This window comes from Eurosta solidaginis, chromosome 4 (genome assembly GCF_040869045.1).
Source record: "Eurosta solidaginis isolate ZX-2024a chromosome 4, ASM4086904v1, whole genome shotgun sequence".
Taxonomy (NCBI): domain Eukaryota; kingdom Metazoa; phylum Arthropoda; class Insecta; order Diptera; family Tephritidae; genus Eurosta; species Eurosta solidaginis.
Window position 1 is genome coordinate 116,364,256 of NC_090322.1, and position 20,807 is coordinate 116,385,062.

Here is a 20,807-nt window from a genome sequence, read left to right on the forward strand (position 1 = left end):
GTCCTCAGATGTTTTTGTTTATTATCGCGGTTGTCTTTATTTCTATTTAAACAATGCGGTAACTCATCCAAACACTTGAAGGATTTGAACAAGCTATCGTATTGATTGAACTTTTCCGTGATTATGGAAAACTCTTTAGCAATTTCAGAAAACGCATTTTTGTTTGTCTAAACAGTTTAAATAGGTCAACCTCAGTTGATCTGCATTTAATGCATGACCAACGTACACCCTTCTCCCCATCATTTACAGTGTCAACAACTCTAGCCGTCAGTCCCGCGCACTTTCCATGGGCGAGCCCATCGCAAAGCCAGCAAGAGACAAAACGTTCGGATTCGCTTTTTACCTGACAGTTTTTGAAAATGCAAGTCATTTTTTATAGGAAGGTGAAAATAGACTAGTATAAGAATATAGAAATGGTAAAGATATGTTTGTAAATTACAAAGAAAAAACAATTGAAATAGCACTGAGAATGAGAAAGGTTATATATAAAGGAACTCTGAAAGTTTGGGAGCTTAGCGGTAGCTAGCAGTTTTAGAGTCACTGTCACTTGACACTTAAATAAAGTAGCTTGACACTTAAAATAAAAGTAGCCCCTTCGTTTTGTGTTTATTAAGGCAAACTTACTCCATAAAAAAACAAAGCTTTCGTTTGGTTTCCATGATAAAATAAACTTTGCCTTTGGGCCATATAAAATAAACCTTGTTGGCTGTATGTAAAATTTTGCTGCTATCTGATTCAAATCTGATTTCCTTTTTTAATTAAGAACCATGATTATATTAATTTATAGCATTCAAGTGGTTATCACTTTTATTATAAACATATATGAGCAAAGACCTGGCAACACTGTTGTTGACAACATTATGCGGTATGCGGATGAGAGCAATTTTGAGAAGCCTCCAAAGCTATATGCACACCTCATTGATAGCATTGTTGATGTAAAGTGATAGGCACCACTGAGAATTTAAAAACTCTCTGCCATGACTAGCGTACGTCAGACACGTAACACAGGTCTTACAATACAGACCGACAGCTGATAACTCTTAGTACTAAATATACAAGTATTTACACGGGCAATATATCATTGACAAAATCAAGTACATATTTAACTAAAGAATGCCAAGCAAAGGCAAAGTGGGTATTATAGGCAGGCAAGGATAAAGCACATAACATTATAAAATAAGCTTTTTCACTTGAATTCATTTTACTAATTTGTAGTGGCCTTATTGGACGTTCATGGTCAATGTTATTTGCGTCTGATGGCTATCAAGTTGTATTGTATGATAGCGTACCAAAACAAATTGAAAATGCTTTACACGAAACCGAAACGGAGCTTAAAAATTTAGAATCGAAGGGGTTGCTACGTGGCAAACTTAGTGCTGCCAAACAATTTTCTCTGATTTCAGGAACTACTGATATTAAGAACTTGGTAAAAGGAGCGATTTTCATACAGGAATGTATACCTGAACGTTTGGAATGGAAACAAGCACTCTATAAGCAATTGGATGATGTTATCGAGGAACAAACCATTATATCAAGCTCCACAAGTACTTTTGTGCCATCACTTTTCTGTAAAGATATGAAGCACAAATCAAATGTAAGTACGTACATCTTGAGTACTTACTTAATTATTTACGTGCATTAAGCTTGTGCTTAAAGTATAGAGCTCAACGACGCACTTTTTTGCAAAGTATGCAATTTTCTTAAAAACAAAGTATAGGGTAACCGCTGATTAGCCCCTGTATCAAAGAAGGTAAGTCACAACAGCATAGTCCATCAAATTATTGACATATGTGAACTAATGACAAAAAGTAGTCATTAGATTCATAGTTTGATAAATTTTGTATAAATCTTTTGGCAGCTTCATATAGATGATTCCAACGTTTAGGGCGTTCTATCCTAGCACACTATTTTCGTATCAAAGCTATACTAGGCATTGGACAGAAAATTTTCTTCTGCCATTAACACCTTCGCCGTTCGACTACATCCTCTACTTCTTATCTTATGGTGTGCAGATAAACACTCCCAATGAGCTAGGACATTTTCCCGAACTCTGTGTACAACATATCATTCTACGTTCGAAGATTTAGTGCTGACCCTCCTCCGTTGGTCGTCATAAGCGAAGAACCTTCTTACATTGTTTGCATATTTGCGTCCTGGCGCTTAAACAGGTTCAGCTCACGCCTAAATTGGACCTCAAATCGTGCGCGTGTGCCTTTTTTGGAAGATTTGAAACCACTCCCACTAGCCATTTCAAGGTCTCGTTACAGTGGCACCTCATCACCTTTAACTGCTGGATGCGTTCTGAGGTCTTAAGTCTAGTCATCGCAGCTAGCTTGCCTGGAAATGAGTTGATTCCCCTCTTCCTTGTGGCTTTCAGCTGATATCAGCCTATTATTCCCGCCAGGAACTTCTATCTCCTCAAATTTGTTGCGAGATCGAGCGCTTGCTTTCATTGAAAGTTCGGTAGAGACCGGTATTAAGAAAAGGTTATCCTCCCCGTTCTGTCTCGTCCCTTCCTCAACTATACTTTTTGTTCATGCGAATACCGCTCTTGCACTGGGTTCCCTTCCTATTTTCTTCTCCTTTCCTCTCATAATCCTGCAAATATATGTTTGTCAGTTTAAAGATCGAGAATTCTTGTATTGTATCATTTTTTAAGTTTATAGGAAAGGGAATTTGCGGCAGGAATGTTGCAAACGCCCTATTTATAGTTTTATACAGGCCTGATTTCAAAGTAATAAAAAGTTCATTTTACCCTGGTGTTTTGTTAGTCATCTGTTGATTGGTAGCACAATTAAGGTTATGCTTTTTGAGTGCACGTTCAAGACACAAAAAGTTGAAAAACTTGTTACTGCTATTTAATGAAGCTTCGAGCTTTGAGAGCAATTGAAAATATTTAACACGATTAGGCCCGTAAAGTGAAGTAAAAGAATAATTTGGTATGCAATATTTGACATCGAATTAATTAGGAATATATGTACTAAACACATTCTTGATCTTAATTTATTAATATACTTAAAACAGTAAGCGAATTGATTACAAATTATTTTATTTCTAATATTTTGCTCTAAAAAAGCGTTAGTGAACAAAGCCTAGACTCCATTCCAAGCAAAGCCACCATTTACTTAAAATTTTTTTCTTTTTTGTTGCGAAAACATGTGTATATATGCACATTAGAGCGAGCTTTTTTATTTAGAGATATTTTTTAAAGTAGCAAATGCGAGTTCTACATATACATATGTGTTAAAAAAAGGATCTTAGCTTAATTCCCATTTAAGTACAAAAAAAAAAGATTCGAGACTGTGAAGAATTTCGTCTATTTGGGAACTAGCATTAACAGCAGAAACAATCTCAGCTTAGAAATCAAACGGAGAATAACTCTTCCCAACAGGTGCTACTTTGAACTGAGTAGGCAATTGAAAAGTAAAGTCCTCTGTCGAAGAACAAAAATCACGCTCTACAAGTCGCTCATTATACCTGTCACGTATGGCGCGGATTCATGGATGGTAGGAAGAGGAGATGAGATTGCTCTTGGAGTGTTCGAGATAAAACTTCTCCGGAAAATTTATGGTCTTGTCCGTGATGCCGACTGCGAATATATGAGCCTTATGAGCTTTACGAAGATATGATAATAGTGTATAAAAACCCAAAGGCTTCGCTGGCTAGGTTATGTTATACGAACGGACGAAGACGCTCCGGCCAAGAAAGTATTTCGAACACCGCAGTTTGCAAGCAGAAGAAGGGGAGATATTCACTGAGTTGGGAGAGGCAGGTGGAGGAAGACTTGACCTCCCTTGGTGCTCCCAATTGGTGTTGGTTATTGCAAAACAGGGATAGTTGGGGTGACTTGCTACGATATGGCCACAATCGCTTAGGCGGTTAAGCGCCAATTAATGATGATGACGATGCCCGTTTTTTATTTATTATCACTATGTTTCCAAATATAAAAAAACGATTAATTTCTTGAAGGGACATACAGGGGCGGATACAGGTCTCCAGATGAGGGGGGGGGGGGCGGCCGATCATGGCCGAAAGCTCAAAATCCATTTTTGCCATGGATGTCAGTAATATAAATTAATGATTAACTTCAGAACACCATTTTGACATAACTACAAATAAACGTATCGAATTTATCTTTAAGCACTCAAATTAGCTCAACTAATTGAAAGAATTCGAACAAAAAACAATCAAGAAATGATTTTATACAGCTCAAAGGTAGAAGCTAGTTCTTTCTGATAAGAGAGTTTCACTTGTGGCTTTAACTAAGTGAAGTTATTTTGAATTTATATCTATTGCAGCAATCAAAAAAGGAAAAAAAGAGATGAATAATTTGACTTCAGACCCCATTCTTGGAAACGAATGAACTTTTATTTACAACGAATGAACTTTTGTTTACAATTGAATGAACAGACAGCTGATTTCGAGCCCCATTCCTGGAAACGAATTGAGAGAGAATAAAAGTTTCGTATCAGGTCATCAATGGCTCTGATATTGCATAAATGAAACGACATATTAGGTGTGTACCGGAACTTTTATAAAAAAAAATGAAGTTGGTTGGTGATATGAAGAATTTTTGTTTACAATTGAATGATAAGACAGCTAATTTCGAGCCCCATTCCTGGAAACGAATTGAGAGAGAATACAAGTTTCGTATCAGGTCATCAGTGGCTCTGATATTGCATAAATGAAACGGCATATTAGGTGTGTTCCGGAACTTTTATAAAAAAAAAGAAGTTGGTTGGTGATATGAAGAATTTTTTTATGTTTTGCAAGGTCACCATGTTTCAACTATTTTATTCACAAACCATGTCATATCTGCGGCAATAAGCGGAAAAAGCAAAACTCACTTATTTATTATTTACCTTTTTTCGCTAGACAAGCAGACAAAAGAAGATAAGAAATATTTCATTCAATCTCAATTTTACGGAAATCTAAAAAATGCATTTCAATTTCTGGCAAATTAAGCATGCACAATATTTATTCAGGTAGGTCTGGGGGGGGGTGGGGGGGGGGATCAACCCATCGCTCCCCCCCTGTATCCGCCATTGGGGACATAGCCTTGCCAAGCAAAATCACTCAACCAAAGCCTATTTTCAAATTTCGAAGGCTTTGACTTTGTACTTACGGTCTTTTAGTTTTTTTCATACCCAGAGTACACTTGTACTCAAGAGAATTATAACATTTATTGTATAACTGTTGAACGTAATGGCATAAAAAAATCGAAAATTGTCAGCATTGAAAAAGATGTTTATTGAGCCATGTCTCCCGCCGTTAAAACGAGCAAAAATTGAGACATATTTACAGAAATTGATATACTGACTTATCTCTACCCAGAATAGATTGGTATGGAAATATTTCAAAAAAATGCAATAATTATTTACCAAAGAATTTAAGTCTTAAAGCTTATAACCCTCAATCAAACGCCATTGAAAATATGTTGAAATGACACTTTAAGACGCGTAACCCATAATTCATTACCAAATATCGATAAAGTGATAGAGAGAAATTTGGCGAAACTTTGGAAAGTGGGCATGTTCCCGTCCCTTTTTAGGTATTCCCTGTAACACTATTAATGTCACAAATCAAACTAAAATCTAGCAATCCTAACGAAATTTGGTATAGGGATGGTTTTATGAAAAAAAAACTATTTCTTGTAAAAAAGGGCGAAGTCGGTTGGAAGCGATGACTGCTTTTTACACACGGCAGTATGTCTGTCGTTTAACACAATGAGCAAAAATTGAGATATCTTCACCAATTTTAGTACACAGGCTTATCTAAACTCAAAATATATTTTTTGAAAATGGTTGAAATCGGATAATAAAAACGCCTACTTTTTCAGTATGAAAAATTCTAAAAATTGGAAAGAAATGGGACAATGAATTAATAGTTAATGGTAAAGTGATTAAATGTGTATTAACTTGATAACGCAAAATAGAACTGGGGTAAAATTTTGGAAAATGGGTGTAGCAACGCCCAAATTTAGTAGAGAGAATTTTAAACCGTAAATCAGAAGCCGTTGGTATAGCTTTGAAATTTTGCATAACTATTTTTCTTGGTATTATAAATATATCTGAGAAAAATTGGATAATCACGCCTACTTTTTATAAAAAATGTCCTTAAAGTTTTAACCATCCAAATTTGGCAATATATTTTAGCAAGTAACTGCATTATCATTATAGATATGTTAGTCCAAAGTACAAAAATTAAAAAAAAATTAGATGGTTTTGGTCCGGTTCTTTTATTTTATCCCTTCGCAAAACTTTTTATACCATAGTCGAACAAAAAGCGACCAACTTAACGAGATTTGGTGAAAAGATTGTTTCTAAGATAGTTACTGTTTTAAAGCTTCTGACAGAAGACGATATTTACACATGTATAAGTAGTATATTTCAGCTTTCATATCATTCAATGTCCGTGAAAATTGCAATTTTTGTAAAATTCGAATCTTTTAGATAAAATTTTCACCCACCCCAATGTAGGTGCACTTAATCTCGGCATGTCGCGTTAAAATTGATAAGACTTTATAAAAATATAAATGTAGAGCACATTTACCGAACCTAGGTAAACAATTACTTAAAGAACATCTAGATTAGAATCTTCGCTGTAAACACCTAGAAATGGTAATCTACCCTTATATTTTTATACTCAGCTGAGCAGAGCTCACAGAGTATATTAATTTTGTTCGCATAACGGTACTCTGTAACGGCATAAACTAATCGAGATAGATATAGACTTCTATTTATCAAAATGATCTGGGCGAAAAAAGAAATTCATTTAGCCATGTCCGTCCGTCCGTCTGTCTGTCCGTGAACACGATAACTTGAGTAAATTTGGAGGCATCTTGATGAAATTTGGTATGTGCGTTCCTAGGCACTCGTCTCAGATCGCTATTTAAAATGAACGAAATCGGACTATAACCACGCCCACTTTTTCGATATCGAAAATTTCGAAAAACCGAAAAACTGCGATAATTCATTACCAATGACGGATAAAGCGATGAAACTTGGTAGGTGGGTTGACCTTATGACGCAGAATAGAAAATTAGTAAAATTTTGGACAATGGTCGTGGCACCGCCCACTTTTAAAAGAAGGTAATTTATAAGTTTTGCAAGCTGTAATTTGGCAGTCGTTGAAGATATCATGATGAAATTTGGCAGGAACGTTACTCCTATTACTATATGTGTGCTAAATAAAAATTAGCAAAATCGGTTAGTGAACACGCCCACTTTAAAAAAATAATAATTTTAAAAGTAAAATTTTAACAAAAAATTGAATATCTTTACAGTATATAAGTAAATTATGTCAACATTCAACTCCAGTAATGATATGGTGCAACAAAATACAAAAATAAAAGAAAATTTCAAAATGGGCGTGGCTCCGCCCTTTTTCATTTAATTTGTCTAGAATACTTTTAATGCCATAAAGTCGAACAAAAATTTACCAATCCTTATGAAATTTGGTAATCGAAAATATCGAAAAATGAAAAAAATGCCATAACTCTATACCAAATACGAAAAAAGGGATGAAACATAGTGATTGGATTGGTTTTTTGACGCAAAATATAACTTTAGAAAAAACTTTGTAAAATGGGTGTGACATCTACCATATTAAGTAGAAGAAAATGAAAAAGTTCTGCAGGGCGAAATACAAAGCTCTTGGAATCATGACAGTACTTTTCGTGGTATTACATATATAAATAAATTAGCGGTACCCGACAGATGATGTTCTGGGTCACCCTGGTCCGATATCTCGAAAACGCCTTCACATATACAACTAAGGTTCACTCCCTTTTAAAACCCTCATTAATACCGTTAATTTGATACCCATATCGTACAAACACTTATAGAGTCACCCCTGTAGTGGAATTCACTAACTTTTTAACAATATTTGCCACAGGCATGCTTAACCAAAGAACCGATATCATTTCGTTACGATAATTAACGTTAATAAACGAAACAAAGTCATTTCGTTTCGTTTATTAACGTTAAGAACGTCAAATTAACGAAATGATTTTGTTTCGTTTCCTGCCATATCAAAACGAAATCAGATCGTTTATGTTGATTATTAATTTCAAACTATGCTGGCAAAGCTGATTTATGGCGGAGTCATTAAAGGTGAAAGCATTAGCCAAGCTGATTGCAACTTTTCTCATGAATTTTGACAGTACGAACATTTCTCAGATTATTTTTGACATTACCACCAACGAATTACACAAACAAATTAAATGGAGTTTGTGTGTATGTCCGCTCGCTGTTACCACCTTACGGCTTTACCGTGGCTATAGCATTGCCAGCACAATTCAAACATAAAATATCACGATTTTCTTAACGTTTTTAACGTTAACGAAAGCTTTTCGTTTCGGTTAAAAACGAGATATAAATTATCTTGATAATTTCTTTATCGATAATATTTCGAAGTGTTTCAGCGGAAATGGTGGAAATTTTTTGATAAACGATTAGCTTAACGTTAAGGTGCATCCCTGATTTGCCATCGCTTTATTTGCGAACCGATAGCTATAAAGATTTCGTTATTCACTAACTATTTTGTATCGATATTCGTTTATCGACGATCAGCTGTGTTGTTAAATACACGGCAAGTAAATTGGCTGCGTTAAAAATTACGAAATTAATATTTCTGGAAATTTTAGTTAAAAAAGAAAATCGGAACTTTAATTAAATACTTTCAAACACGAAAAGCTGCTTTATAAATGAAATGGCATTCGACTACTTGGCGTACGTTTTATCACAAGATGAAGAATTACTAAGTCCATCGCCAGTGGACAGACACCTTCTTACAGAATTAGATAACCCATTCCACTTGAATGCAACGGAGTTTCGAAAGCTGTACCGACTAACCCCAGACTTGGCTCATGATATTATTTCTCAACTTGATTGTCAATTATGGGGTACAAGAATAACTTCGATATCGACAGAGAAAAAAAAGAAATTAATACCGCATTTACTTTCCTTTTGTTAAAATATGTAAAAACTTGCACAATATTGATTTTTAAAAGCAGTTAGTATACGGAATTTATTTTTGGCATTCCTTTTGTGCTTTTCGCATTTTTTAGGTTTCGTTAAGCTGTGCTGCCACATTTCTACTATTAAAACGAAATTTAAATGCCATTTATTACGTGTCGTTAAAACTAAGTTAGTGAATAGTACAATCAATAAGGCAAGCGGCAAAATCGTTAATTAAATTCTCGACAAATCGCATCGTTATAAGTTAGTGAATTCCACTACTCCACCTTTACTTCCACCTTTATGGCAATATCTCAAAAATGCGTCCACCTATAGAACTAAGGTCCACTCCCTTTTAAAATACTCATTAAAACCTTTCATTTGATACCCATATCGTAAAAACACATTATAGAGTCACCCCTGGTCCACCTTTATGGCGATATCTCGAAAAGGCTTCCACCTATATAACTAAGGCCCAATCCCTTTTAAAATACTCATTAACACCTTTCATTTGATACCCATATCGTACAAAGACATTCTAGAGTCACCCCTGGTCCACCTTTATGGGGATGTCTCGAAAAGGGGTCCACATATAGAACTAAGGCCCACTCACTTTTAAAATACTCATTTACACCTTTCATTTGATACCCATATCGTACAAACACATTATAGAGTCACCTCTGGTCCACCTTTATGACGATATCTCGAAAAGGGGTCCACCTATAGAAGTAAGGCCCACTCCCTTTTAAAATACTCATTAACACCTTTCATTTGATACCCATATAATACAAACACATTCTAGAGTCACTCACTCCTGGTCCACCTTTATGGCGATTTCTCGAAAAGGCGTCCACCTATAGAACTATGGCCCACTCCCTTTTAAAATACTCTTTATTACCTTGCATTTGATACCAATGTCATACAAACACATTCCAGGGTTACCCTAGGTTCATTTTCCTACATGGTGATTTTCTCTTATTTTGTCTCCAAAGCTCTCAGCTGAGTATATAATGTTCGGTTACATCCGAACTTAGCCTTCCTTACTTGTTGTTTCTGATAAGCTGTTTAAAGCACTGGAGGAAAATAGCTTAGACTGCAGCCGCGTCAATTTTTACATTGACAGCCAAACAGCCATTAAGGCAATTATGTATCTCTCATAGCACAACGTCTAAAAGTGTGTTAGAGTGTAAGCAATCTCTGGTCATATGGGAATAGATGGAAATGAAAAAGTGGATGAGCTAGCTAAACAGGTTCTCCATAATTCGATAATCGACACTGATCGGTTCGATACTCCAATTCCACAATGCAATAATAAAGGTGATGTCAACAACATAACCTCACTATTTCGGCATCTCTATTTGCCAATATTTAGGTGTATTTCAAATGTTATAAATTTTGAAAGCCCCGGCAATGTCTAAGAAGTCTCCTAGAGATACTCCTTATATTTCAGGGCTTTCTCTAAGTGTATTACCACCCTATGCAGTGCAGTGGCTACCGACTTGCCTTTGATGTACGCATGATGTGTCGTGGAGAGCAATTATTCATAAACGTTGAACTTATGTACACATCTATCAGCCTGTCAAAGGTTTTGAGCAGAAATGATGTTAAGCTAATGGGCCTGTAGTCTTTGGGATACATACCGATCTTCCCCGCCTTTGGTAGGAAAGAGTGCGGTATATGATTCAGTCTGCACCTATCGATTAATATTGTAACGAATTTTGCTGCAAATCCTCTTATTTGCCCTTTTGCTAGGTTCGTATCGCTAAACTGTTGCATAAATAACTCCAATATTGAATAATGGAAAAATGGCTTTTATTAAAATACTTCACAATAACACTCAAACTGTGCAACGAATAGCTTAATAACCAAACTGATAGCTTAAATGAAACTGACTTTCAAAATAATACTGCTATTGCTCGCTAGATATCGTCTTAGTCGTAACTGCTTTACAACTCAAATCAAACTGAATTCCAGCGCCTCTACATCTGTCGCCTTTTATACTCTTTGATTTTAACATTCGCATCTTTTAGGCGCTTCCAGAATCTACTAGTCCATTAGCTCTCAAACATCTCAGCTGTAACTACAATTTCACAATTTTATAGTTTTTCTCATGGCATACTTATAGGAGTATCTCAGATATATGCATGTGTTTGAGCATTGACTCTCCGCTGCTCGTATACGTACATGGTACATATGTGTAGACGCAATTATTTATTCGTTTATGTAGATACATAATGATTGAATTATTGATGTGAATGTTTGTAGTTTACAGTCTCTCGCGCACACATAGGCGTATAAGTAAATGCATCTGTGTGTGACATCTCTCGGCTGCCTTATATATGTGTATACATGATTTGATTATTGACGTAAATATCGCTTAGCATGGCCTTAGCATCTCCTTAGTGATGGTATAGCTTAGTGATGCTAATATCCGTGACACTGCCCTCCACCTAAGTCAGATCGTCCCGATCAGACAAATCTCTCGATCTAAACGCTGCTAATCTCTCCAAATGAACCACTTTCATTTTGGTTCGTTATTTGGTAGTGGTTTGGATGAGTTACACTACATCGTTGATCCGTTTTACAACTTTGTATGGGCCTTCCCAGTTACACTGCAATTTCGGGGACAAACCTTTTTTTCGTTGTGGGTTATATAGCAGCACCAAATCTCCTTCTTGAAACCCTTCCGAATTAATTGCTTTATCGTACCTCGCTTTCATCTTGTCACTCATAATCTTTGCTCGTTGCCTTACCAGATCGTGTATCTCTCTCAGCTCTTCTTCCAAGACACCAGTGGATTTCTTGACATTCCTCTCCGCATCGGCGTCTATCCCATACTTCAAATCAGCTGGCAGTCGAAGGTCATTGCCAAAAATTACCTTTGCGGGAGTTTGGCCCGTTGTATCATGTACTGCCGATCGGTAGGCCATCAAGAATAATGATATGTGTGTATCCCAGGCCTTATGGTACTTGTCTACTACTTTCCTTAAATGCTCCTCCAATATTCTATTGAAACGTTCCACCATACCATCGGACTGAGGATGCAATGCAGTTGTCCGTGTTTTTCGAATGCCCAACTTCTTGCACATTTCTTGGAACACAGCTGATTCAAAATTCCTGCCTTGGTCAGAATGTAACTCCTTTGGTACACCATACCTTGCAACCCATTCGTTTTTAACAACTTCTGCTACTGTTTCTGCTTCTTGGTTTGGGATTGGGTATACCTCTGGCCATTTACTGAAATAATCCATAACCACCAGTACGTATTTGTTTCCGCGGTTGCTAGTAGGAAATGGACCTGCGACATCTATGGCGATCCTTTCAAATGGTGCACCTAAAATATACTGCTTCATCTGGCCATGACTTCGGGTTTTGGGCCCTTTCGCTCTGTTGCATACCTCGCAATTGGCAATCCACTCGTTGACCGACTGACGGCAACCAACCCAATAGAATCTCTGCTTAATTTTCTCGAGTATCTTCGTGATTCCAAGATGACCTCCACTTGGACCATTGTGCAGCTCGCTGAGCATGTCAGGAATCCTCTTTCTGGGAAGAACTATCAGTTTCTTCTTACATTGACCATCCTCACTCTCCCATACTCGATGCAAGCAACCGGATATCAATTCTAACTGTTCCACTGTGCCCAATATGACTTCGCAATGGAACTCTCTGCCGACATCTCCTCTCTGCTTGGTCTTTCGTTTCGTTCGAGCCCTTGCATAACATGTGACAGATCTGTATCTTCTAGCTGACACTTTCTTAGTTGTTCCTTGTCCCATTCATCCGTACACGTTATAGTCATTAGCCGGACATCTATAATGTCTTCTTTAGCCTCGGCCTTTGAACAGTGCTTGCATTCCAAACTACATGGCCTTCGTGACATTGCATTGGCATTTCCATGGGTACTACCTTTTCGATGCTCAATGGAAAAGTCATAGCTTTGTAGTCGCTCGATCCACCGTGCCAATTGTCCTTCCGGATTTCGGTACTGCAGAAGCCATTTCAACGCTGCGTGATCTGTCCTGACACGGAATCGCTGGCCGTAGAGGTATTTGTGAAAATGTTTAATGCACTCTACCAATGATTCCCTACCTGCACTTTGAGGGAGATCTTAAGGCCACAATAGAGGTGGGCGGTTGGCGCAAGGGTGCGCAAATGGCGGACGAGGCGATACATGTGTACACCGATGGTTCCAAAATAGTGGAAGGAGTAGGGTCTGCGGTATACTGCGCTGATCCGGAATTAAGCAGATCCTACAGGCTGCCGGATTACTGTAGCGTTTTCCAAGCGGAAATATTAGCCGTAACCAAAGCAGTAGAAACCCTGGAAGAGAATAGCTTAAGCTGCAACCGTGTTAACTTTTATATTGACAGTCAAGCAGCAATTAAGGCAATAATCTCGCATAGCACAGCATCTAAATGCGTGTTAGAGTGTAAGCAGTCTCTGGAGAGAATCGGGACAGGGAGAAGCATACATCTATATTGGGTCCCAGGGCATATGGGAATAGATGGGAATGAAAAAGCGGACGAATTAGCTAAAAAGAGCGCATCCCTTGAAGCTTGCTCCGTAGACGTCCCAATTAGATTGGGCGAGATTAAGCGAAGGCGAGAGGTGCACATGATCGACCAAGCAAAAAAGGCGTGGGTTCAAGCGCGGGGCTGTAAAGTGTCGAAGATTATGTGTAGGTCTTACAACCTTAGACTAACACAGTTGCTTCTATCCTTAAAAAGAGAGGACTGTAGACTCATGACGGGTATTCTGACTGGACACTGCCTTCTGGCGTCACATGCCTTTAAATTAGGCTTGGTCAGTGATAGCAGGTGTAGGAAGTGCGGGTTGGAGGAGGAAACGATCGAGCACGTTCTGTGCTCGTGCCCTGCACTTGCCAGGCTAAGGCTCCAGCTATTAGAAGTGATACAGCTGTCAGATCTAGAAGCAGCAAGTGGCTTAAGTCCTAGGAAGCTTCTAGTATTTGCCAAGAGGACGGAGTTATTTTATAACATAGGTCCTGGTTTTTGATAGGGTTTTTCAGTTTGGTCGTTAAAACAAACTTCTGGTAACACTACGGACTCAATCAGTCTATGTGAGGTCCTCATGGACCGGCCAGTTCAACCTACCTACCAATGCCAACAGATCTCTCCGCGTAACACAGTAGTTCCTCTCTGGTTTTCCAATCGAACGGCTGTAACATGCAACTACCTTCTCCTGTCCATCGACCAGTTGTGATAAAACGCCTCCTATAGCATATCCACTCGTATCTAGAATAAATGTTGCTCCTGGAATCGGATATGCTAACATTGGGGCAGTGCACAAACGCTCCTTCAATGTTTGGAAAGCCACTTCTTGCTCCTTCTCCCATTCAAAAGCTTTATTTTTTCTTGTAAGCTCATGGAGGCTATGGGCTACGCTGGAAAAATTTGGTACAAATCGGCGGTAATATGTTCACAGCCCAAGGAAACTTCTTAATTCATCTAGGTTCTGTGGTCTTGGTCAATCCTTTACAGCCTCTATCTTTTCGTTCGCAGTGCAGATGCCCTCTGTCGTTACCTTGTGACCCAAATAATTCACTTCCTTTTTAAACAGCGTACACTTTTTGGGACTTAACTTCAGACCAGCGCCAGCTATTCTTTGGAAAACTTCCTCCAAGTTCCTAAGATGTTCATCAAAATTCTTGCCCAATACGATGATGTCGTCCAGGTACACCAAGCATGTTTTCCAATGTAGTCCTTTCAGTACCTGGTCCATGAGTCTCTCAAAAGTAGCTGGTGCATTACAAAGGCCAAAAGGCATCACTCTAAATTGCCAAAGACCATCACCGACACTGAAGGCTGTTTTCTCTGTATCTTCCTCCTTCACCTCCACTTGCCAGTAGCCGCTTTTCAAGTCCAGCGTGGAAAAACATTTCGTACCAGATAGCGAGTCCAGAGTGTCGTCAATTCTTGGCAATGGGTATGTATCCTTTTTCGTTACGTCATTCAACTTCCGGTAGTCCACGCAAAACCTTATTTTTCCATCCTTCTTCTTTACAAGTACTACCGGTGAGCTCCATGGACTGGCTGATGGTTCGATGACGCCGCTGTCGCTCATTTCTTGAATGATTTGACTCACAACTTCCCGCTTCGCCAGTGGAACACTACGTGGAGCTTGACGGATCGGCCTCGCATCTCCAGTGTCAATTTGATGTTTCACAACGTTAGTGCGGCCTGGTTTAGAATCATCCTGGTCAAATATGTTCGCGTACTTTAGGAGCAGTTGTTTTGCCTTACTCTGATATGCTTCCTTAACCCCTGCGTCCATGCCGTGATGTCATTTGAAAGATCAGTATTACTATCTGAAACGTGTTCCTGGAGCTGTTCACAGTTAATAACTACTTCAGTCTCTTGGCATCTTCCCAAAATAGCTCCTTTAGTCAGTTTGAGTAGTGACTTGAACTCATTGAGTACTCTTACCGGAATACGTCCATCTTGTTTTGTCATAGCCTGGGTTTTTCCTACAAGTATGTTTAGTGCTGATTTGTTTGCTGCTTCGACAACCCACAATTTGTTTGTCCCACAATCTCCATCAACCTTTGCCCTGATGACTGCTTCGGATTTTGGTGGTATTTGCTGACTCTCTTCCACCAGCACTCGTTTACTGCTGTAGCCTCTCTCGTAGCTGAAATTAAGTGGTACAACCATGTTTTTATATCGCATCGTCTTGCTTTGCATGTCGATCTTGATGCCCTGGTCGATTAAGAAGTCCACTCCAATTATGATTTTATCAACAATTTCTGCCACTATAAAATTGTGTACTACCGTGACGTTCCCAATTGCGACTTCACATTCTACTTCTCCAATTACCTGGGTGTCCTCTCCCGTGGCTGTACGTAATCTTGCTCCAAGCAATGGTCTTATCTTTTTGTTGACTAAATCCGCTCGAATGATGGAATAAGATGCACCCGTATCTACAGTCAGTAAACGTTCTTTTCCGTCCACATGTCCTCCAACAGTAAGATTGCTCGATCTTCTTCCAATCTGCGAGATAGATATTATGGGACATTCAATGCGATTTAGTTTAACGATTGAGTGGGCTTGGAGATTTGCTCATCACCTTCTGCTCTACGTTTACGACCACCCACATTGTTGGAGCTATTGGGACCGCTGCTGCAATGTCGTGCAATATGACCTGGGTTGCCGCACTTGAAACATTTAATAACTCCGGCATTTTTCTGTTGTGATCCCTTCAGTGCTTCCAAAATTGTGTCCACCCAATCTGGTCTTTGCACTTCTACACGATGAGCTTTGTATGCTGGTTTACTCAATAGTGAGGCCGTTTCCTGAGTCAATGCATGTGATACTGTTTCAGCAAATGTCAGCTTTGGGTTTGCGTATGTATCTCGCTTCGTTTCCACGTCCCGTATGCCATTTATGAAACTCTGGATTTTTACCCTTTCAGTGTATACCACGGGTGCGTCCGTATTTGCAAGATGAGCCAATCTTTCAATATCTGAAGCAAACTCCTGCAATGTCTCATTTGCTTTTTGGTAGCGGTTTTGCAACTCAATTTGGAATATCTGTTTTCTATGCTCGCTTCCATAACGTCGTTCTACAGCAGCCATCAATGCTTCATAATTGTTCCGGTCTCCTTCGGGAATCGTCTGTAGGATTTCCGCTGCTGGCCCCTTCAATGCCACGAACAGTGCAGTAACTTTATCTTCCGCATTCCAGTTGTTCACTGCTGCAGTCTTCTCAAACTGTAGCTTGAAGACCTGGAAAGGAACAGAACCGTCAAAAGATGGAGTTTTTACCTTCGTATTACTCGCTGAAGCAGCCGGCCGATTAAGTTGCAATTCCTGTATACGACCTCTCAACGCATCCACCTCTGCCTCGAATTTTTCTTCAAACTGCATTATTTTTTCGTCCATGCGCGCTTCGAGTTTTGATGATATACGCGCCTCTTGTGCTTCTATTTGTACTATTATGCGTGTCTCTTGTTCTTTCAGTTGGGTTGCCATATATGTCTTTTGTTCTTCCAGCTGTGATGACATATTTGTGGATATTTGTGATGACATTTCTGTTATACGTGCCTCTTGTGCTTCAATCTTCGCTGTTATATGGTTCTCTTGCAATTCCAGCTGAGTTTCCATCTTGGATGTAATCTGGGTCGACATTTCTGAAATGTGTGCCTCCTGTGTTTCCAATTGTGATGCCATATATGTCTTCTGTTCTTCCAGTTGAGATGACATTTGTGTTTCCTGTGCTTCAATCTTCGATGTTATTTCTGACGACATTTCATTTACTGTCGATGTTTGTGCAGATATTGCAGCCAAAATCATGTTCAAGTCTGTGCTCGTAACTGTCTGCGATGTTTCGTTTTTCTCTTCAATTTTTGTTGTTGTCTCGTCCTCATCAGGATAAAAGACATACTCGTCCACATCAATTCCTTCTGCTTCCATTGCCTCTCGTAGCCGTGCCTGAAGTTCGAGTTTAACGCCGCTTGTATTCAATCCACGGCTCTCCAACTCCTTTACTCAGTTGCTGGATCTTCAATTCACTGAACTTTGCCATGTCCTTGTTGTCCTCTGGAATTTATTCAACAATTCCTCTTCTGACACCAATTGTAACGAATTTGCTGCAAATCCTCTTATTTGCCCTTTTGCTAGGTTCGTATCGCTAAACTGTTGAATAAATAACTTCAATATTCAATAATGGAAAAATGGCCTTTATTAAAATACTTCACAATAACACTCAAACTGTGCAACGAATAGCTTAATAACCAAACTGATAGCTTAAATGAAACTGACTTTCAAAATAATACTGCTATTGCTCGCTAGATATCGTCTTAGTCGTAACTGCTTGACAACTCAAATCAAACTGAATTCCAGCGCCTCTACATCTGTCGCCTTTTATACTCTTTGATTTTAACATTCGCATATTCTAGGCGCTTCCAGAATATACTAGTCCATTAGCTCTCAAACATCTCAGCTGTAACTACAATTGCACAATTTTATAGTTTTTCTCATTGCATACTTATAGGAGTATCTCAGATATATGCATGTGTTTGCGCATTGACTCTCCGCTGCTCGTATACGTACATGGTACATATGTATAGACGCAATTATATATTCGTTTATGTAGATACATAATGATTGAATTATTGATGTGAATGTTTGTAGTTTACAGTCTCTCGCGCACACATAGGCGTATTAGTAAATGCATCTGTGTGTGACATCTCTCGGCTGCCTTATATATGTGTGTACATGATTTGATTATTGACGTAAATATCGCTTAGCATGGCCTTAGCATTGCCTTAGTGATGGTATAGCTTAGTGATGCTAATATCCGTGACAATATTTTAAACCCTTCCACGACCGCTCTGCTTGAAATTCATAGCATGGCTGGGAATATACCATCTGGGCCCGGCGATTTTAACTTAGATATTGTCTTCACCGCCAATTCGATCATGGTATCGGTCACCAAGCCTGCCACTACCCGCTCCGTGATCGATGGTGAGTGCTGTCTGCTGGCTCTTTTAAATCATCTCCCGATGGGAAGTGTGTATCTGAAAGCATCTCAAGGGTCTCACCACTATTATGTGACCATCCCATGTTATCTTTCTTTATTAGACCATCTACTTTCCTCAACCGTGCTGTTTCGCTGGAGCGCTCTATATCCGCACAGAAATTTGTTCATGAGACTCTCTTCGCCCTGGAAATTTCACGCTTGTGGATCCTCAATAGATCCCTATGCTTGTCCCGACACGCTTCGTTTTCCGCAGTCTTTACCAGTTAAAAATGTATTTTACCTGTCTGCTAAGAAAACTCAGCTCATTCCTCAGCCATGGCACAACCGTCTTTGTTAGGAAATCATTGGACTCCTTCAGTTCCTCCACGACACACTTGAGTGTTAGTTTTCGTCATTCACAAAACTGAATTGCAACTTTTCGTCACAACTAAATTGACTTAGTTAGTTTTCGTGAGATACTTACTAAAACGCCAGTGCTTGTTTTCGTTATTAATCCTTTGATATGTCCATAAATAATAATAAATATTTTTGCGAAAAACCACCGGCTAAAAATATTTAACAAACGTCTCCTCTATTTTATTTTTTAAGGTAATCGTATCCCATCCCGTTAATCCGCCATATTATGTTCCTCTAGTGGAGGTGGTTCCCTCACCGTGGACAAAGCCTGAGTTCGTGATAAAAACACGCGCAATCATGGAAGAAATTGGTCAGAAGCCAGTAGTTTTGAGTCGCGAAATTGAGGGATTCATACTTAATCGTATTCAATATGCTATATTGAATGAAACATGGCGTTTGGTCGAGAGTGGCATAATTAGTGTTAAGGATGTGGATAGTGTAATGTCAGATGGATTAGGAATGCGTTATGCCTTTTTAGGACCACTAGAAACAGCACATTTAAATGCTGAAGGTATGTCGAATTATTTCGAACGCTATTCCGATACTATGTATGCAGTGAGTCAAACTATGGGACCCACTCCAAAAATGGAAGGTCCAACAGCAGTAGAGATTTCGAAACAACTGGAGGCTATGGTGCCATTAAACAAACTACAGGAGCGAAGAAATTACCGCGATAATTGTTTAACTCAGTTAAGCATTTTGAAGAACAAGTTGAATCAATAAAAATAAATCGCGTATGCACGCTTTAAAATTTAATCGACCTATACAATTGTTGGCTTTTAATTATTATTATTGTGTATAAAACATTACAGTTATATTTTAAAAATATGTTATATTAAATAAATATATTTATTTTATATTGGGTAAAAAAAAAAAAAAAAAAATGTGTAAACTTTTTTGTGTATTTTTAAGCTCGTTCGATCTAAATGGGTTGAGTGCAAATAAAAGGGATTCAAGGGGTTGTGTAGCGCAATATATAGCTTCTCCAACCCAATTGTCAACCTCACCTTCGAGCGGCGAGTCCCGTTTCACTAACAGATGAGGCTCTGGCGACCCCAAGCTCCTCATGGAACTTGGGGGTGGGGAGGGAGGTATGGCCTGAGGGTTTAATGTGGCCATATAAATCGTTCCCGAGATGTTCGGGCCAGCACCTTAATGGTGCTGTGTTACCGGAGCGTATCGGATCTGTATCCGACAAAGGACCATCACATCGATAACACTCCCCTTCGGGGAGTAACCTAATCGCTACAACAACAACAACAACAACAAGTGCAAATAAAACGAGTTATTCCACCTTACGGCCCAACGTTTAGCCAACTTTCCTTGGCATCTTCAGGGGCGGATCTATATTTTTAACTATAAAACATACCAAACAACAACAGTTAATGATTTAAAATAATCTCTAGAAGAACATAGTTTCATACACCAATAAATTGAAAACATTCACTTACATTGGTATTTAAACATTGAAGCTAAAATACGAATTTAGACATTGATTGTTGTCATTAAACTAAAAAACTGATTTTTACAATTAAAAACGATACCATCTAATGTGGTACACTTGTCATACTAAAGTTAACTAAATAATATTAAAGCTCATAAGCATAATAGGTAGCTAGCCGCGATACCGTCTGTGTCCTCTTTCTTGTTCATCGTTTTATCTCTGTTTTGCAAAATCCGTAAGCTCTCTAATGTGTATCGTGTTTTTTCTTTGGCTTCCTTGTCTATAATTTTCGTGTTTGCAAAATCAATCATATGCTTGTGTGTTGTTGCGTGTTGCGAGAGAGCTGTGTTTTGTTTTTGCTTCCTAATATCAGCTTCATGTTCGGCTATTCGCGTGCCCAATGCGCGCTTAGTTGTGCCTATGTAAATTTTATTGCAATTTTCATCGTTGTTTCCTTTGCATTCTATTTTATAAACCACGTTGTTTTGTTGTTCTATGTTGAGT

General features: G+C 38.6%; 1 protein-coding gene across 2 annotated transcripts; it reads left to right on the forward strand.

The window, feature by feature from the left end:
• The first annotated feature begins 981 nt into the window (after positions 1–981).
• On the forward strand, positions 982–19,628 carry Had1 (beta Hydroxy acid dehydrogenase 1). Of its 2 annotated transcripts, none has more exons than XM_067782562.1 (3): positions 982–1,148; positions 1,216–1,594; positions 19,052–19,628. In XM_067782562.1, exons 1-3 carry the CDS (start codon positions 1,114–1,116, stop codon positions 19,580–19,582), a joined length of 945 nt encoding a protein of 314 aa, XP_067638663.1. In that variant the 5' UTR covers positions 982–1,113; the 3' UTR covers positions 19,583–19,628. The 2 variants fall into 2 exon arrangements, with proteins under 2 accessions (XP_067638663.1, XP_067638664.1); XM_067782563.1 differs by having other exon boundaries at positions 998–1,131.
• Positions 19,629–20,807: the final 1,179 nt, after the last annotated feature.

Excerpts from the sequence above, each read along its gene's own strand:
- Had1 (XM_067782562.1), top strand. The coding sequence starts at position 1,114 with ATGCCAAGCAAAGGCAAAGTGGGTATTATAGGCAG. Across the intron at positions 1,149-1,215 it reads AAAGTGGGTATTATAGGCAG|TGGCCTTATTGGACGTTCAT; the intron begins GCAAGGATAAAG and ends ACTAATTTGTAG. Across the intron at positions 1,595-19,051 it reads ATATGAAGCACAAATCAAAT|GTAATCGTATCCCATCCCGT; the intron begins GTAAGTACGTAC and ends TTATTTTTTAAG.